Here is a 20,145-nt window from a genome sequence, read left to right as displayed (position 1 = left end):
CACTGTGTATTTGAAATGGTGCAAGACCTGCTAATTAAATCATTTGAATAAAAATGTGTTCCTAAGGTCAACCATCAGGTTAAGGTTAAAAGATTTTGAACATAAACTGTTAATTTTCATTAAAACGGACGTTTATTACATGGGATCCCAAAAACAGGGTATAAGTGGTAATTTACAACTCTCAAAGGTTTTACACAACCAAAAGCCACTCTAATGGAAAATTACAAATTTTAAGGCTCTGTCCATGTACTTTCCCTCGACCGTGGGGGACGAGCAGCTAACAATGTACACCTCGCCCCAGAGCTCTCCAAATCATGGCTTGTCCAGCATCCCTTTACCTTTACCTGCACCATGTAGCACTCGTGAGCCAAGGCTCAGCAAGAAAACAACAGACACATGTAGTAGTAATGGTATTCGATCAAGTTTACCTCATTCAATTCAACCATAAAACAGAGTACGAATATTCAACTAATCAATGATAAACACATAATTTCAAACTCACAAATATTCAGGGTTGGCACACTTAGGCCAAGCCCCTTGTTGATCTCGCTGACCTCGGTTCGCTTAGGTCGAGCTGCGTTCAGTATGCTTACCGTCAGCCCTGACTCTCTTAGGCCGTTTATTCTCGTACATCACATCAATCTTACAAACACATAGTGCAAGCATTCAATAATTGGGTATCTCAGTCCCGTTCATAACCACACAAGGGTGCAGTTTTCTTACCTTGAATCTTGAGCGGAGAACTAAGAATGGTCCCGGGCACGATCCTCAGTCCCGAGCCTTGGCGATAAATCTAGTCACAAAATCAATGGGTAATCATCAATTCTAAACCCAAATAAATACTTAGGTGGCAAAAGATAGCGTCCCAGACCTCGATTTCTACTAAACCGAGTAGTAGAAATCGTTCTGAGCGCTTAGGTTCGAACCCCCGAGCCTTACTAACCCTAAAAACCAACTTAGGCCAAAATCCCCTAGGCAGGCCGCGACCTGGCCCTAAGGGTCGCGACACGCCCCCAAGATAGAGACACAACCCCACGCATCTGGGGGAGGTGGGTTGCGACGCGCCCTCAAAATAGAGAGCCCTCCCAGGGCATTTTGGGCATGCAGGCCACGACGCCCATGAGCTGGGTCACGCCCCCCCCCCCCCAATCCCAGAATTTTTTGGGTTTTCCTCAACATTCTTCCCAGTCAAATTCCCACTATTCAAACTTAACAAGCCCCCCAACCAAAAATCAAGGTCAGCTACGAGTTTAGGACTTTTAATCACATATTTTAAACACAAAACCTTAACAATCCTACTAAAACCACTCTCCAACTCAGTAGTAATTCATCACCCAATATTCAGCTTAATTCCACCCCAACAACCAAAATTCTCAGCAAACAAGACATGGCTCTTACCTCAGTTGTGGCTTGGATCCCATAGTTGTTCCTTGTCCTTTTCTATCCTCAGTCTTCAATCCTCAAGCTCTAAGTCTCAGCCCTTTTCTTCAGCAGGTCATGCTTCAATCACAAGAGGGAGTGAGGGAGAAATCGTGGGTGAGAGAGATGAGAGAGAGCTGTGAGTTTCTACTACTTTCTAGTTTATTTCCTAAGCCTTCTGAGTATATCCTACCCCACAAAAGACTATTTCGCCTTGTAATGAGATGTGAAGAGAATTGTATTGTGTATTGAAAATATATCATCTATTTATACACAACTAGAGAAGTTATTCTAGGAAACTAAATCAACTAATTAATCTTAATTGTCAACTAATAAACAGCTAATATGCACACTATAACACAGATAATATTCACATTATAACACTCCCCCTCAAGCTGGAGCATAAATGTTAATCATGCCCAGCGTGTTACAAAAATAGTCAACCCGAACCTCATTTAAAGCTTTCGTAAAAAAGTCCCCTAGTTGTTCTCTAGTCTTTACATATCCTGTAGAAATCAAGCCTTGTTGAATTTTCTCACGAACAAAATGACAATCAATTTCAATGTGCTTCGTCCATTCAAGAAAAACATGATTAGTTGCAATATGAAGAGCAGCTTGGTTATCACACCATAATTTTGCAAGTACTGAAGTTTTAAGTCCTACTTCAGTCAATAGTTGATATATCCACATTATCTCACACAAATTGTGCCATAGCTCGATCAACTGACTCTGCACTAGATCGTGACACAATGGTTTGCTTTTTACTCTTCCATGAGACCAGATTCCCTCCAACAAAAATACAATAACCTGAAGTGGATCTTCTATCTACTTTGGAACCTGCCCAATTTGCATCTGAGAAACACTCAATATGAGTGTGTCCATGATTTGCATACACAATACCTTGTCCTGGTGCTCCTTTCAAGTAACACAAAATCTGCTCTAACGCTGCCCAATGATCAATTTTTGGGGATGACATAAACTAACTAACAACACTAACTGAGTAGGCAATGTCTGGACGAGTCACAGTAAGACAATTCAACTTCCCAACCAACCTTCGATACTTTTCAGGAACTTCAAATGGTTTTCCATCTCCTGTAAGGTACAAATTTGGAGTCATTGGAGCACTACAGGGTTTTGCCCCCAATTTTCTTGTTTCAGTCAATAAGTCAAGGACATACTTTCTTTGAGATAGAAAGATACCTTGTTTACTTTGAGTGACCTCAACTCCTAAGAAATAATTTAACACCCCTAAATCTTTTGTGTGAAATTGAGTATGAAGGAAAGATTTAAGAGAAGAGATTCCTCTAGTATCATTTCTGGTGATAATAATTTCATCCACATATACAACTAACAAAATGATGCCAACTTCTGATCGTTTGTAGAACACCGAATGATCAGACTTGCTTTTCATCATACCAAATTTCTCAATAGCCTGACTAAACTTTCCAAACCAAGCATGAGGACTTTGTTTCAAACCAAAGATTTTCGAAGACGACAAACTCATCATGACTCCCCCTAAGCAACAAACCCAGGAGGTTGCTCCATATACACCTCCTCCTGAAGATCACCCTGAAGAAAAGCATTCTTGATATCAAGTTGATGTAAAGGCCAATGATGAGTAGCTGCCATGGAAATAAACAACCGAACAGATGTCAACTTTGCAACAGGAGAGAATGTTTCAGAATAATCTACTCCATAAGTTTGAGCATAGCCCTTGGCGACAAGACGAGCTTTCAATCAAGCAACTGACCCATCCGGATTGACCTTAACCGTGAAGACCCATTTGCAACCGATAGCCCGTTTCCCTGAAGGTAAATTGACCAAGTCCAAGTACCATTATCATCTAAAGCATTCATCTCCTCTATCATTGCAGTATGCCAACCAAGATGAGATATGGCTTCACAAACAATGTTAGGAATAGAAATAGAATCAAGGGAAGTAATGAAAGAGCAAGAGGAAGACGACAAGTTATTATAAGAAATAAAAGAAGAAATGGGATAAGTACACTGACATTTACCTTTACATAATGCAATTGGAAGATCATCGCTCGGGTCCGAATCTGATGACGAAGGAGCAGGTGCAGGACATGAATCAAGAGGTTGTCGCTTGGAGTAAACTTGAAGAATAGGAGGCTTCAGAAGAACATGTTGCGAGATTGGTGATAGGTCCGAGTGGATAAGAAGATGTGATAGAATAGACCAACAAATCATCGTCCTCCCTCTGATGAGTGGGAGCGGGCAGAGAAGGGAAATAAGGTGTATCTTCGAGGAAAGTGAAATCAATGGAGACCAAATATTTGTTAAGACCGAGACAATAACACTAGTAGCCTTAATGAAGATGGGAATAACCAAGGAAAATACATTTCAAAGACTTGGGGTCTAATTTAGTGACATGCGGACGAACATCCCGAACAAAACAAGTGCTACCAAATATCTTAGGGTCAACAGGAAACAAAGACTTTTGCAGAAAAATAATTTTGTAAGGTATCTCACCTTGAAGTACAGAGAACAACATTCGATTAATGAGAAAACACGCTGTGGAATCTGCATCAGCCCAAAACGGTTTAGGAACATGCATTTGAAACAAGAGAGCTCATGCAGTTTCAAGAAGGTGTTTGTTTTTACATTCTGCCACACCATTTTGGGATGGGGTATTAACACAAGAAGTTTCATGAAGTATGTCATTCTGAGTCATATAAGATTGAAATAAAGAAGATGTATATTCTTTGGCGTTATCACTTCGCAAAGTACAAATTGAAACATTAAATTGAGTTTTAATTTTAGCACAAAACGCTCAAACATAGGGAAAATGGCTTTGAATGACTTTTTATTAAAAATAACCAAGTTACACGAGAATAATCATCTACAAATGTAACAAAATACCTAAATCCAGGTTTAGACAAAATAGGAGAAGGACCCCAAATATCATAATGAACTAATTCAAAAGGAACACTAGCACGTTTATTGACTCTAGGACTCAAACTAAGACGATGATGTTTTGCAAACTGACACGACTCACAATTTAAGAAAGACACCGTACTATATTGAGGACAAAGCTTCTTTAGTAAAGGGAGAGATGGATGACCCAACCAACAATGAGCCTCGAAGGGAGAAGGAACACTCGAGCAAGCAATAGAGCTAGGTGGCGATGTATCAAGAGTGTAGAGGCCTCCAAATTCATGTCCTTTACCAATAATCTTCTTCGGCATAAGATCCTGAAATAAGCAATGATTAGGAAAAAATGAGACACAACAATTGAGATTATGAGTGAGTTGACTGACATAGAGCAAATTAAAGGATAAATTAGGTAAATGTAAGACAGAAGACAAACAAAGCAAAGGGGTAGGAGTGATGCTGCCAGACCCACGAACACACGATGGTGACCCATCGGCTAAAGTAACTGTAGAAGTAGAAGCAGGAGACTGAAATGAAGCAGAGAGACTAGAATTACCTGTCATATAATCTGTGGCACCAGAATCAATGACACATTTTGAGGATGAGGAAAGAAGGCAAGCATTAGTTTTACCTGAATCAGCAATAGCAGTGATAGAATGAGATGAAGACTTAAGTGATTCCTGATACTTGAAGAACTTGGCAAACTCATCAACAAAGATAAAGATTGATTTTTCAGAGGTGTCACTATTAAATGCAACATTAGCCGAGTGTTTATGCTGGATTTTAAACTGTAACTTTCTACACTCAAACTTGGTGTGGCCCGATGTTTTATAATAATTACAAATAATGCCTCCAGAATCCAACGTTCGAGTGTTGAATCCTTGTGAACTACCTCTTTTGTTTCCACTAGGATTAGAGGATCTCCCAGGCGCATAATTATTATTGCGACTTACAAAGGAACCATTAAGCGAAATAGGTGGTGTTATTTTCGTGCGGAGGACATGACTAAAGACATCTTGTAAAGAGGATATATTAGACCCAGAAAGAACTTGTGCCTTAGCATAATCAAATTCAGAGGAGAGCCCAGCTAGAAAGCTCATAATAGGCATTTTCTCTCATTTTTTTTGTTGAACCTTCACGTCCGTACTAAATGGCAGCAACACATTAAGCTCCTCATACTTCTTTTTAAATGGCATAAAGTAGTTTATAAGTGACTGGTCTTGTTTTTCCACACGGTAAAATGCTTTGCAAACCTCATACATACGAGAAAGATTCCCTTTTCCCGAATACAAAATTCCAAATAATCCATTAGTTCTTTAACAAACTCACAATGATTGATCAAGCCAATTACCTCACTATCAATGGAATTTCGAATCTAAAGGAACAAGCGAGCATCCTCCCTAAGCCATACCTGTTTCGAATCACCTTTGTCATTAGGAGGATCATCAGTCAAATGGTCATCTTTGTTGATACTTCGTAAATAAAGACGAATAGTCTTACTCCAGTCCAAATAATTCGAACCATTCAGTTTATGGTCCGTGATTTTAGACATCACAGGAACCACACCAGATACCACTGATTTTGTCTCAGCCATAACCTCAAAAGAAAATATGGAGAAAACAAGTAAACAAAGCCAAGAAAAGGAACCTCCTAAACACAAGATTTGAACAAAAACAGAGATGAAAATGACCAGAGAAGAACACAAACTGGGCAAAAATGTGCTGAGAAAGACGTGGGGACCAACCGGAGTCGAAAGCACGGTGGCAGAACGGCGCACGCGCGTGCACGTGTCAGTGTGTGGGGGACTGGGCAGCAAGCTACGGAGGCGCATGGGTTCCACTTGCGGCGTTTCCAGACCTCAAACAATGGGGTTTGGTTGATCGACAGTTGGGCAATCCTTCTATGCTGGCGGTGAGAACAAAAGAACACTCCAAATGGGGTTTCCGAAATAGGAACCCTAAAAATGAAAGAAAATTAAACCCTAATTGAAAACCCCAATTTGTGATGAATCCTAATTTCGAATTTCGAATCTCAACCCCAGAACCTAGCTCTTCTCTAATACCATGTAATGAGATGTGAAGAGAATTGTATTTTGTATTGAAATTATAACACTATTTATACACAACTCGAGAAGTTATTCTAGGAAACTAAATCAACTAATTAATCTTAATTGTCAACAAATAAATAGCTAATATGCACACTATAACACAGCTAATATTCACACTATAACACGCCTCTTCAAGCTTGTTAGTCCTCTAGTTGTCTCTAGGGGTAAAATGGTTATTCCGCTCCCGGTTCCCGCTAATTCCTCAAGTGTTCCTACTATTAACCAATTAACCCTGTCATGTCTAATTAATTACCACATACTTATTCAATATCTAATAAATCCCAAAATATTCTCTAAATTCCCAAAAATACCCCTAGTCTCCCCCCGAGCCGAGTATTAAACCCCGCTGTGACTATTTCGCTAATCTACTCACTAGGACTGTCTCGAGCCATATACTACAAATATATCCACATAATAATGTGGTCTCGACCATTTATCATACATAATCACATTTATGCCCTCAATAGGCCAAAATTACAAATATGCCCTTATAAGCTATAAAGGGCCCACATGCATATTCAATACTCATAAACATGCATATAACATACTCACATAGTCATATTAATCATGCATACCACATAGTCACGCATTTAACCAATTAAACACACATATAAACTAATTATGCCCTCCCGGCACGCTAACCAAGGCCCTAAGCCCTATTAGCAATTTTGGGTCGTTACAATTTGAGATGCTTTAGACCTAAGCGTGGAAAATAGTGAAAGTAAAAGAAATATGAGCTGCTGTAGGCTACTTGGCGAGCTTGTCTGGGACGCTCCATTTTCGAGCTAGGCGAGAGGCTCCAAGATTCGAGATAGCTGACGAGATGCTTCATGATCCGAGCGAGGAAATCTGAGATGCTTGAAGACCTAAGCCATATTTTATGCTCGAACATGGGTATGCTTGGAAATCTGAACGACTGGGATCTAAGCTAAGACAACATGCTCTAGGTTCCGATGACCTCCAGGAATCAAGCAAGGTGAATGATCTAGGTTCCTAGGACATCCAAGAACCAAGCAAGATGAATGCTCCAGGTTTCGAGGACCTCCAGGAACTAAGCAGGATGAATGCTCTAGGTTCCTAGGACCTTTAGGAACCAAGCAAGATGAATGCTCTAGGTTTTTAGGACATCTAGGAACCAAGCAAGATGAATGCTCCATGTTCCTAAGAACTCTAGGAACTAAGGTTGCACATTTTCCCCATCGGGATGGGGCCTCGCGGGGACCCGCCATTGATGGGGCAGGGAATCCCTGGGGAACGGAGCGGGGACGGAAATAATTTTCAATCCTCGAATATTAAATGGGGTGGGGGCGAGGATGACACTCCTCGCCCCGACGGGGCCCCGATTAAATTATTATATATTTTTGTAATATTTTATATGTATTATATATATTTCTTTATGTGTTATTGTAGTATACCAGTAACTTTTTTAATATTTAAAATTTTATTTGGGATCATGTTTAGTATTTTATATCATAAATATTGTGTAATATTTTAATTTACATATAATTTACTATTCTTATTTTAAAATTTTAATCTAAATTTGATTTTTTAAATAAATAGTTTCTCCGTGGGGATTCCCTGCCCCAATAGGGGATTCCTCACCCCGTCCCCGACAGGGAATAAGCAGGGATGGAGTGGGGATGGGGATTAAAACTATAAATGGGGACGGGGATAGGGGGAGCACTCCCCACTAATTCCCTGCTCTGTGTGCATCACTGCCAGGAACCAAGCAAGATGAATGCTCCAGGTTCGAAGGTCCTTAAGAAATCAAGCAAGATGAATGCTCCAGGTTATGAGGACCTCCAACAACCAAGCAAGACGAATGCTTCAGGTTCCTAAGACCTCCAGGAACCAAGCAAGATGAATGCTTCCTAGGATCTTCAGGAACAAGCAGGACGAATGCTCTATGTTCCTAGGTCCTTCAAGAACCAAGCAAGATGAATGCTCCAGATTCCTAGTGTAACACCCTACTAATCCAGGACCATTACAATGTGTGTTTAAAAATAGTGTTTAACTCGTTAAGCGAGTCATTTGGACTTAAATGTGTACTTAAAGTTAATTAAAGGGTTAGGTATTAATTTTTTTGGCCAAAAGAGTAATACTATTTATTAAAAAGTTTCAGTATATACATGGGATCCCATAAAAGGGTATATAAGTAGTTACATCCGTAAATAAGATACGAAATGGCAGACCTAGGTGGAAAAATCAACCAAAACCCAAGATCCCCAAAAGAAGTCTCAACTTTGGTGGTTGAGCAGGCCGCTTATGTACATGTCGCTCCCAAAGCTCTCCAACTCATGGTTGGTCTAGCTTTCCTTTGCCCTTACCTGCATCATGAAGCACCCGTGAGCCAAGGCTCAGCAAGAAAACCCAACTAAATAAAATAGATATCCAGATATACATTAACATGTACTGCATACTTTATAACCACAACAAGTTCGCATATGTAACGACCCCAAATTCGGTATTAAGGCTTAGGGCCTGAGATAGCGTGCCTGGAGGGCATAATGGAATTCTGTGTGGGTCTTTAATGGGTTTTATGCATGATTATGATTTAGTGCACGTTTTATGATTATGTGATTAATTGTGGTGCATGATTATGTGAATTAATATGCATGTAGACCTGATTGAGCATATTTGTAATTTGGCCATGTTGGGCATGACTATGTTGATACCTGTGATCTATGACTCGAGACGATCCTAGAACGAGCGGGTTAGCGGAAAGTCAAAGCGGGAACCTGTACCAGGCTTGGGTTAAGCCTGGGGAGTTAATCGAGAATTTGGGAATGTATTTGGTGATTTATTAGGCATTGGGTAGCGAACGGGAATTATTAGGAACACTTGAGGAATTAGTGGGAATTTGGGTATTATGACTAAAATGCCCTTTATGGACATAAAGGCTTAGAATTGATAAGAGAGGGTATTTTGGTCATTAGGCTTGCAAGAGATAAAATAAAGGAGGCCTTTATACTTAGTGGATTTAGTAGAGAAAATTTTAGGCTGAAAAGAAAGAAAGAAAGAAAGAAGAGAAAAGAAGAGAGGGAAAGCTGAAGGGTTGGCTTTGAAGATTTGGTTTGTGGTTCTCCCACCCTTTTTCTTTGATTTTTCTTGAGGTGAAGCTCAGTGGTAAGCTAGGTTTGTGGATTTGCAAGAGATTAGCAAGATCAAATCAGAGATTTGAGGTAAGTTCTTGAGGTTTTTGGTTTTAGGGTTTTGCTGGTTTTGAACTGTGTTTTTGAGCTAAATGGATGGGGTTTTTGGGGAAAACAGGTCAAGGTTGTAAAGGTGCAAGCCAAGGAGGTCTAGGGTGCAGTTCAAGGTCGAAATTCCACCCACGGTATGATTTCTAAGACCCTATCCTTGTTGTTGATTGATTTTTCTGGTTTTGGGGTTCATTGGGTTAGATTTTGAGTTGTGGGTTGCTTGAGCTTGGGATTGAGTTCTTGGGGTGCTTGGGATGAGTGTGTGGTGTATATATGTTTGTTTTTGGGCTTGGGATAGAGTTGGACAAGTTTGGGTTCGAAATGGGGGAAGAAAATCGCAAGATGCGATTTTTGGTTTTGCTATGCTGCAACTAGCGCTACAGCGCTAGGCAGGGGGCGCTGTAGCGCTAGCCCCTGTCTGGTGAGGGTGGTTCTGCTTGTAGCGCTACAGCGCTACCTTTTGAGCGCTGTAGCGCTGCACTGTTCACAGAGGGGATTTTTGGGCTTTTGTGAAGGGATTTTGACCTAGGGTTCGAGGCTCGATTCCGCCACTTAGTTTTGGGGATTTAGGACTTCCCGGGGGCTCGGGATTAGTCCCGAGGCTAGGTTTTGGACTTGAGGATTGGTGATGACTTTGACTTGTGGATTTTGCTTAGGTAAGCGCTAGGGCTCGGGTAAGATCGTGCTCAAGGAGTCAGGTTGATCAAGGCTACTTAATCTAAAGGTAAGAAAACCGTAACACCCGAGTTTAGGGCATGGCCCCACTGTGTGATTGTAGGGCGTGGCCCCGGATTGTATTACGTGCAAATGCTTAACCTTAAATGAACCATGATGTGTGTGAATGTTTATTTTGAATGTACTATATGTGTGATTATGATGAAACGAGCGGCAGAGGCCGGGTACGGCATAGGCCGGGGCGGCCGTGGGCCGAAAGTAACACAGCACATGGGATGCTTATATTCAGGGTGGGACCCAAGGGATACATGAGTTATCCTCGCGGTGAGAACCGAAACTCCAGGCTTTGGTAAGGCCTTGGGAGCGGCATGGCCGTACTTGTTTATTATGGTGGTTTTCCTATGTATCAGTGAATTATTGCCAGCTATTTGTTTTGCATATGTTATGTGTTATTTGGGTTTTCTTGCTGGGCTTCGGCTCACGGGTGCTCCGTGTGGCAGGTAAAAGCAAGGAGTCAGTCAACCGGCCATGAGTATGGAGAGCGTGGGGGCGGCGCATACATGTTCGGCCTGCCCGACTGCTTTGGTTGGGGGCATTTTGTATATGGCTGTATTTAACCATTCTTTTGATAGATGATCAAGTGTAAATCTATTTTGGTGTTGTAAACATTTTGTAAACCTTATTTTGGGATCCCAGATGTTTTATATTTAACGTTTTCAATGAAGTTGACCATTTTAAAAGAATACAGCCTTAAACTCTGGTTTAATCACACTTTTGGTTTTAGAAACCACTTTGAGTCAATTAAATGCACAATTTCTGTTTTAAACTCACTTAGTAACGGCTCTAAGGTAGTAGGGCGTTACAGCATAGATTTTCCAATCAGTATATGACTCACGCCGAGTAGATGGATATCACACCCCCACAATGGCCCCACCACTACGGCGGATATCGCATCCCTATAATGGCCCCGCCCCCAATGGCATACATTACGCATGTAATGCTGATAACGACCGAGCAATCATGATCATAATCAATCAGTACAAACATTTATAACAACATAGGTTTATTATACAAAGCAGACATCTAACTTTAAATAGATTCATGGCACGATCATCCTTACGCCCCTATAATTGGGGTGCATGACCTACACTCGGTGCAAGTATCGATATTCTTACCTAAAGTCTTGAGCGATAATGCTAGGCAACCCTGAGCACAATCCCTTCCTCTCGAGCCTAGCGGTCAACCCTAGTCACAACACATTGGGGAAATCCATCAAGGAATAAAACCGATAAAGGGTTCCAAGACCAAACCCTAGCCCTCGGGACTTCAGATCCACTAAATTGGGTAGTGGAACTGCTCCTGATCCCTTTCCTCTAGATTCCCAAAGCCCAAAACCAAGATACCCTAAAACTTGCATTAGTGCACACAACCCCACAATGGACTGAGAAGAGCCCTAGGAAAATCTTACATTTTGAGCCACGACCCTCCATCAAAGGGTTGCGGCTCTCAACTAGGCAGAGAGCCCCACACCCAATACCCCTACACACACGCTGTGGCGTAGCTCGCCAAGCGTCGTGACACTAAGTCGGTTCGAGGCACCTCCTGCCTCCCTGAGTTCATGTGGGCTGCGGTGCCCTAAGAACAACATCGCGACACAACCTCGCGAACCCAGAATTTTGAGTGATTTTCATAAACTAAAAACTCTCCAAAACCCAACCAAAACAACAACCCAACCAGAATCGACAACCAAAAAGACCCCAGGAGCCTAGATACACAACAAACAACCATTAAAAACCTCTAACACAATCCCAAACTCATAAATCTAAGATTTCTTCAAGAACACCAAAAGACAAAAAGTTAAAGCTTTAGGATTTAAACTTACCTCCTAGGATTCGAATCCCCATTGACTTCCTAAGCTTAACAGCTCCTACTCTTCAATAGCATGCCTCCAATTTCCTCAATAGCCACTTCTAGACTTAAAAATCTCCACAAGTCTTCAAGGTTCTCTCTTGAAACAAAGAATGACAAAGAGAGAGAGAGAGAGAGAGAGAGAGCAAGAGGGGAAGAACATGAGAGTGAGGGCAGCTTGTGACTTAGCAAGGTCTTTAGCTGCATAAGGGCAAAAGACCCATTTTCCCTTGCCTTAAACAATCCTCACAACTTGCCCCCAAAGGCATTTTAGTCATTTGACATCACAATCCTGCTACACCTCAAATTTCATTTAAGATTCCCAATTAACTCCATTAATCTCCCAAATACAAATATTTCCCCCCCAGCTATAACTCATACTCCAATAATTCTCGATAATTCACCAAATTACCAAAATATTTCTAGGGTCATCCCGAGCCAGGTATTAATCCCCGTTGTGACTTTTCTGCCAAATTACTCTCTAGGATCGCCTTGTGTCGAATATCTCAAATATATACACATAATAATGTGGTCCTACTCATAAAGCATATATATAATTACAGATATACCCTCAACGGGTCAAAATTCCTAAAATGCCCATTTTTTTTACGAAAACAGGCCTATAAGCACATTTAATACACTTAAACATGCATAAGCAATCATATCATGATATAACGCATGTAATTCACATACTCAAATAATTACTCGATAAAACCACAAATACATCCCATTAGGCCCTCCTGGCCCACTAATCAGGGTACTAAGCCGTATTAGGAATTTTGGGATGTTACACCTAAGTCATCCAAAAACCAAACAAGATGAATGCTCCAGGTTTTGAGGACCTCAAGGAACCAAGAAAGATGAATGTTGTAGGTCTCGAGGACCTCCATGAACCAAGCAAGGCTAAATGATCAAGGCTCTAAGGACCTCTAGGAACCAAGCAAGACTCAATGCTCTAGGTTTCGAGGACCTCCATAAACTAAGAATATAGGAATGCTTTAGGCTCCAAGGACCTCGGGGAACCAACAAAGGCTAAATGTTCTTGCTCCTGAGGACCTCCAAGAACCAAGCAAGAGGAATGCTTTAGGTTCTGAGGTCCTCCAAGAACCAAGTAAAGCTAAATGCTCTAGGTTCCGTGGAACCTCTAGGAACCAAGCAAGACTAAATGCTTTATCAAACATCTCAAATTACCTAATAAGGCTTAGTGCCTTGATTAGGGGGGCAGGATGGACAATTATGGAAAATTATGTGTTTATGTGATATATATGTGTATCATTATATGATTACGTGAATTATATTATAATATGACAAGATATGCATGTGTTAGGTGTATTAAATATGCATGTGGGCCCATTTTTTTTATTAAAAGAGCAATTTTCATAATTTGGCCTGTTACAAGTATATTTGGAGTATATGTGCATATATGTGATATATGTGTGGGACCGCATCATTATGTGGATATATTTGGGTTACTCGGCACGAGGCGATCTTAGGGAGCAAGCTAGTGGGAAAGTCACAACGAGACCAATACTCGACTCGGGGTGAGTCAAGGGGTATTTTGGGTATTTAGTACATTATCGGGATATTGGGTAATGGGATTGAATAATCGAGGATATATTCAGAGTTAGTGAGATTAGGAGGGAGTTTTGAGAATTTTGACTATTTTACCCTCAGGGACATTTTTGGGGTACCTCGAGCCTTGGGATTTGCTTAAGGTTACTTGAACTCAAAGTAACCTCTTATAACCGTATAACTCAGAAAACTCTCTCGTTTTCTCTCCCGTTCTCTCATTTCATCTCGTTAGCATTTTTTAAGGAAACTCGAGTTTTAGAGCTCGGATTCAAGCAGAGTTAGAGTCATAACGATTCTAGGAAAGATTAGAAGCTTGATAGCCAGGGGATTTAGCTAGAAAACAACATAATCAGAGGTAATTTAAGCTTTGAATTTCTGAGTTTCTATTTCCTTAAGTTTTTTAAGTTTTGATTTGGATTTTATGTGTTGGTGAGTTTTTAATCCATTTGAAAAGTGGGTTTTGTTGCCTGGGACATTCTAGGGATGTTTTGAGATTGAATGGTGAGTTTGGTATGGTTTTGGGAGGATTTGGATCAAAGAAAACTGGGTTCGCGGGGTCGCATTGCAACCCTGTTCTTGGGCATCGCGGCTCTCATGAACTCAGGAGCCTGGGCGGTTCTCTGAACCATTATTGCATTTAGGGGCTGGGCTCTCTATTTGTGAGAGTCGCGGCTCTAATTTTGGGGGCGCTACAGTGAAAATAGAGGATTTTGGCCAAATAGGGTTTTGAGTGCGGGAACTCAAACCTAAGGGCTCAGGATCGATCCTACTACCCGGTTTAGTAGAATTCGACGTCCCGGGGGTTAGGACTCAGTCAGAAGCCTTTATTCGTTCATTGATGATGGGATTCTATACTTGGTTGTGACTAGGTTATTGCTAGGGGCTCGGAATCAGAATCGTGCTAGAGGGTCGTTCTTATTATGTATTACACTCGGACCTAAGGTAAGAAAACTACACCCAATACATGATGTACATGATTAGGGATTGGCTTGAATGTTGAATATTAATTTGATCAGCGCTTGGGCCTCTAGGAATGTGCATGATTATGATTATGCTTATGCCTGTGCTTGTTGATTAAGCAGGCCCAATGCTTTGTATCAGGATATTTGATTTATGATATATGCTTGTCTACATTATTTGAATGTAAAGACTTGACTTATAAGTCAAGAATGACAATAGTGCGTTGAGCGCTGGTCGAAAGCATTGACTTATAAGTCAAGGGCGGCAATATCATGTTAAGTGTTGGTTGATATGGTAAGGCTAATCAGGAGCACATCATGCACTTGTCCGACCTAATGGTCGTGGAAAACTCAACGCCAGGTATGTTGGGCCAGCTCTAAGGATGGTTATACAAATGATAGGGCAATGGGCCCCAGGGTGACTTACTAGTCCCATATCCTAGGGCTGGCCCCCTGACTTGACTTATAAGTCAAGAGCTACAGTAGCGCACTGAGCACTGGTCAATATGGTTACGCCTAATCAGGAGAGCATCATATGCTTGTCTGACCTAATGGTCGTGGAAAACTCAGCGCCATGTACGCTGGGCTAGTTCCAAGGCTGGTTATACAGAGGATAGGGCAAAGGGCCCCAGGGTGACTCATTAGTCTCATATCCTAGGGTGCTAAGCCCCGATATGATTCATTAATCATTTAATTAGGGAAGTTGGCCCCATTTGACACTGTAGTCATTTATATGAATAGTATGCATGCATGAGTATGGTTGTTACTGCTAGGCATGCTTATTATTGTAACGACCCGAATTTTTAAGACTCAATAATGCGGAAATATAAATGTTTTCATTTAACCAAATGTCTAAAGAACCTGTATAAAAAAAACTTTTTAAAAGTCGTATGGTCATACTTAACATTTAATACAAACATATTTTATAAAGACTAGAGTGAGCCTAGTTGATGAAAATAGCACAGCATTTCCAAAAATAAAATGGCTTCCCAAAAGGTTGGTCCAAATGTACATTTGCAAGGTAGACTCCAGCGCTCACTGCTCTACCTTGCCCTTGCTCTTGCCTACAACATGAAACAACTAGGTAAGTGAAAACGCTTAGTAAGCTCAACTTTAAAACAAAGCATGTAGAGGGCTAGGGTTCCGGATCCATCCGGACCCTACACGATCAATTTCAAGAACGCAAAAGCATCCTGGCAAACTTATGGTCATGCTTGATAACCAATGACAAATTATTTCATATAAACAGATGAATTCCTGGACTTAGAAAATCCCAGAGCAAGCAGATATATTATATCACAACTATATCTTATCAACAAACAAATCCCTGCACTCAGAAAATCTCAAAGTAAGCAGATATAATATATCATAATATAGTTTGAGACCAACGCTCAACAACTTCCAACAATTCGGGCATAACACGCACTCTAGCATAAATGCTAATCTGTAAGAGAGAACCAAGTCTCAACACTAAGATCTAGCCAATAAATATCCCCATCAAGGGTAACTATCGTGTTACCTAGGGCATCGCTACATATCCAAGAGTAAATCCCTCACAAGGGTAACCATCAAGTTACCTAGGGCATCACTACTTATCCAAGAGTGTAATTGAAGTTACACGGGTTTACAGAGGCTTCTATGTTAATCAGTGGTGCTGGTGAGCAGTTGCCCCTAGGGTGTTCAGCCTCACTCAAACTTGGCAACCCCTAGTATCAATAGGCACTCTCACTGAATGGCCAATATTCACGGCTACTATCCGGGAATAACTTATCAGAGCACTTGCTCGGGTTCTAACAACTCACTGATTAAGTAAGCATGAGGGCCCCAATGTCCCATTCATTTTGGCGCCCCTAGGTTTAAACCAGCAATCCTCACCTCTTGGCCACTTGTCGCGGTAATGAACTGGACATAAATAAAATCAAGCAGTGTGACAGGGATCAGCCGTCTAGAATATGACGGATATCTATCGGTCATATTTTCTGAATCAGCACCAACTAGACTAACGCTCTAACCAAACTTTCTACGACAGTGTATATATGTACATGTGTCTCTATACTAACATACAATACAATAATCGTTTCATGTTGCAGCCACACAATAGAAGTTGACTTACTTTGAGTCCTTTGCCCTCAGCAAGATTTCACCCTCCAATGTATAATCCAGTTATGCTTAGCCAATACTGTAATTATCCATACAATATACTCGGATTAATTATGGCACTTCATAATTCATTATTATTATTTTGGGCAGTTTGGTCATTTTCAAAATCATTTGTAAGGATTAAAGATCCTTATTTGGTTTTAAACCCATTAAAGAAAATTCAGACAAAAATATTTGAGACTAAACTTTAAGTCTCGAGGAGACCTATCCTATGGTCTCGATACTTAGGCTTGGGTATCACAATAGTATTTTCCCACAATCCGCTAAAAATCTTATTCTTTAAAAGTATCGTTATTAACCCGTACTTTCAACAAATCGGTTAAATATATGGAAGATTTTAGCCGGTATTATATCCAGAAAATACTAATTAAATTCCTTAATTATTTTTCAAGAAAATAATCTCTTAATTTTTCTTTTATTTTTCTTAAGGTTTTAATCTATAAAAATCGTTTTAAGAAAATAGCCTAATTTTAACTTAATTAGGAAAATCGTTAATAATTTCTTATCTTACTAGTTAATTCTCTGAAATCAATTAACCAAGTTTAATTACTAGAAAAATAATATAATAAATTATTATCTCAAAATATAGGGTTTTAAACCCTCTTTTAATTTATTAACTTATTAATAAATTAAATCTTTTATTTTTAAAAAGAATAAAAATTCTTTAATAAAAATAATCCTCACTAATATCAAAGTGGTATTTTAGGTTAAAATATGTTTTCAAGACTTATCAAGCTTTTATCTTGCAATAAGCAAAATTTTACTTTTTACCTTAAGTTCCAAAATCTCATTTTTACACTAAGTATGAAAACTCTCTTTTTCACATTTTTAACTACATACTTTGTTAGGTCATAACTTGAAATTTACACACCCAATTGTTACCAAAATTTCCCAATTCCATTTTTGGTATTCCATTTAGATCTTTGAAAAATCTTAGGTCAAAAGGAGCATTTTTTATTGGTGAAATTATTTTCCAACAATGAGGTAAACATGACCTTATTTTCAAATCCTTAATTTTTTCAAAGATCATTGTCCACTCCCATGTGCATGTGCATCGATTATAGAAAATTAAATGTTGCCTCCCGCAAAGATCATTGTCCACTCCCATTCATTGATCAAATCCTTGAACGTGTAGCTGGTCATCCTTTCTATTGCTTTCTTGATGGCCATTCTGGCTATTATCAAATTGAGATTGCATTAGAGAATCAAGATAAGACCACTTTCACTTGTCCCTTTGGCACTTTTGCTTTCCGGCGTATGCCATTTGGCTTGTGTAATGCACCAGCTACTTTCCAAAGATGCATGATGAGCATCTTTAGTGACATGATCGAAAAATCAATGGAAGTATTCATGGATGACCTAACCGTTTTTGGAAACTCCTTTGAGACATGTCTTCTTCATCTTGAAGTTGTTTTAAAACGATGCATTGAGAAAGGACTTGTGCTCAATTGGGAGAAATGCCACTTCATGGTATCTTCTGGAATAGTCTTAGGCCACATTGTTTCTGAAAAATGAATTGAGGTTGATCAATCCAAAGTTGACCTTATCTCTAACTTGCCGACTCCTAAGACTGTCAAAGACGTTAGGTCATTTCTTGGTCATGCTGGTTTCTATAGAAGGTTCTTACAAATTTTTTCAATGATTGCTCGTCCACTAAGCAACCTCCTAGCCAAAGATGCCACTTTTGAATGGACACCTAAGTGTGAGGAATCATTCCGAACGCTTGTCAATTCACTCACTTCCGCTCCCATCCTTCAGTCACCCGATTGGAGTCTTCCTTTAGAGATCATGTGTAATGCCAGCAACTTTGCTGTGGGAGTTGTGCTAGGACAACGAAGGGTGGGGAAACCCTTTGTTGTCTATTATGCAAGCCGAACTCTAAATAGTGCTCAAATGAACTATTCCACTACTGAAAAAGAGTTGCTTGCCGTTGTCTTTGCTCTTGACAAATTTCGCTCTTATTTGATTGGATCACCTATTACGATCTTCACAGATCACTCCGCCCTTAAGTATCTCCTTTCCAAAAAAGGTGCTAAGGCGCGATTAATACGGTGGATCCTTTTCCTGCAAGAATTTGATAGAACGATAAAAGACAAGAAAGGTGTTGAAAATGTCATCGCGGACCACTTGTCCCGACTTGAATTCAGCGATCCCGCTGACAGTCCACCTATTCATGATGATTTCCTCGATGAACAATTGCTTTCTGTTGCTAAGTTATCGTGGTACGCTCACATTGTAAACTTAGTAACAGGTGAACTCCCAACGCAAATTTCTGGTTGAGATGCGCAATTTCTTTTAGGATGACCCATACTTATACAAGTATTGCCCCGACCAAATCATCCGAAGATGCATCAACGACGATGAGGTGTCTAGTGTGCTTAATTTTTGCCACAATGATGCTTGTGGTGGTCACTTCTCTGTGAAGAAAATCGCTGCAAAAATCTTACAATGCGGCCTTTACTGGCCCACTCTGTCCAAAGACACCAATGATTTCTGCCGTTCTTGTGTAAGGTGCCAAAAGTTAGGATCCTTATCCCGTTGGCACATGATTCCCTTGAACCCAATTCTTGTTATCGAAATATTTGATTGTTGGGGGATAGACTTTATGGGACCATTTCCACCTTCTTTTGGCTACCTTTACATTCTTCTCGCTGTGGATTGTGTTTCCAAATAGGTCGAGGCTGTACCATGTCGAACCAATGATAACGCTATAGTTGTCAAATTCTTGAAAGAAAATGTGTTATCAAGGTTCGGTACCCCTCGCGCTATCATCAGTGATCAAGGAACTCATTTTTGCAACCGATCCTTTGAGGCTCTTATGCGCAAGTACGGTGTACTTCATAAAGTTTCAAATGCCTATCATCCACAGACTAATGGTCAAGCTGAGTTAGCCAATATGGAGATAAAACACATTCTGGAAAAGATGGTAAATCCCGACCGCAAAGATTGGTCTACACGTCTTCTAGACACTCTTTGGGCTTACCGCACTGCTTTCAAATCCCCTCTTGGGATGTCTCCCTATCGGCTTGTCTTTGGAAAAGCATGTCACTTACCTGTCGAGCTCGAGCATAAAGCGTATTGGGTTATCAAAGCCCTAAAATTTGATCTGAATGCCGCAGGTATCAATCACAAACTCCAGTTGTCCGAAATTGAGGAGTTGAGAAATGATGCATATGAAAATTCCAGGATTTATAAAGAAAAATTGAAAATCGCTCACGATAAACAAATCCTGCGAAAACACTTTGAGC

At 40.3% G+C, this 20,145-nt stretch overlaps 1 protein-coding gene across 1 annotated transcript; it reads right to left on the bottom strand.

The window, feature by feature from the left end:
* Positions 1-2,113: 2,113 nt before the first annotated feature.
* On the bottom strand, positions 2,114-2,926 carry LOC133805914 (uncharacterized mitochondrial protein AtMg00810-like). Its single transcript, XM_062244060.1, has 3 exons — positions 2,620-2,926; positions 2,404-2,511; positions 2,114-2,271 (listed from the first exon to the last, which is right to left on the bottom strand). Exons 1-3 carry the CDS (start codon positions 2,924-2,926, stop codon positions 2,114-2,116), a joined length of 573 nt encoding a protein of 190 aa, XP_062100044.1.
* Between the last annotated feature and the right edge of the window lie 17,219 nt (positions 2,927-20,145).

Source organism: Humulus lupulus, chromosome X (genome assembly GCF_963169125.1).
Source record: "Humulus lupulus chromosome X, drHumLupu1.1, whole genome shotgun sequence".
Taxonomy (NCBI): domain Eukaryota; kingdom Viridiplantae; phylum Streptophyta; class Magnoliopsida; order Rosales; family Cannabaceae; genus Humulus; species Humulus lupulus.
Note: the sequence above shows the minus strand (reverse complement) of the source record. Positions and strands in the feature narration are given on the sequence as shown.

Excerpts from the sequence above, each read along its gene's own strand:
- LOC133805914 (XM_062244060.1), bottom strand. The coding sequence starts at position 2,926 with ATGATGAGTTTGTCGTCTTCGAAAATCTTTGGTTTGAAACAAAGTCCT. Across the intron at positions 2,512-2,619 it reads GGTCACTCAAAGTAAACAAG|GAGATGGAAAACCATTTGAA; the intron begins GTATCTTTCTAT and ends TGTACCTTACAG. Across the intron at positions 2,272-2,403 it reads CTACTCAGTTAGTGTTGTTA|ATGCAAATTGGGCAGGTTCC; the intron begins GTTAGTTTATGT and ends AGTGTTTCTCAG.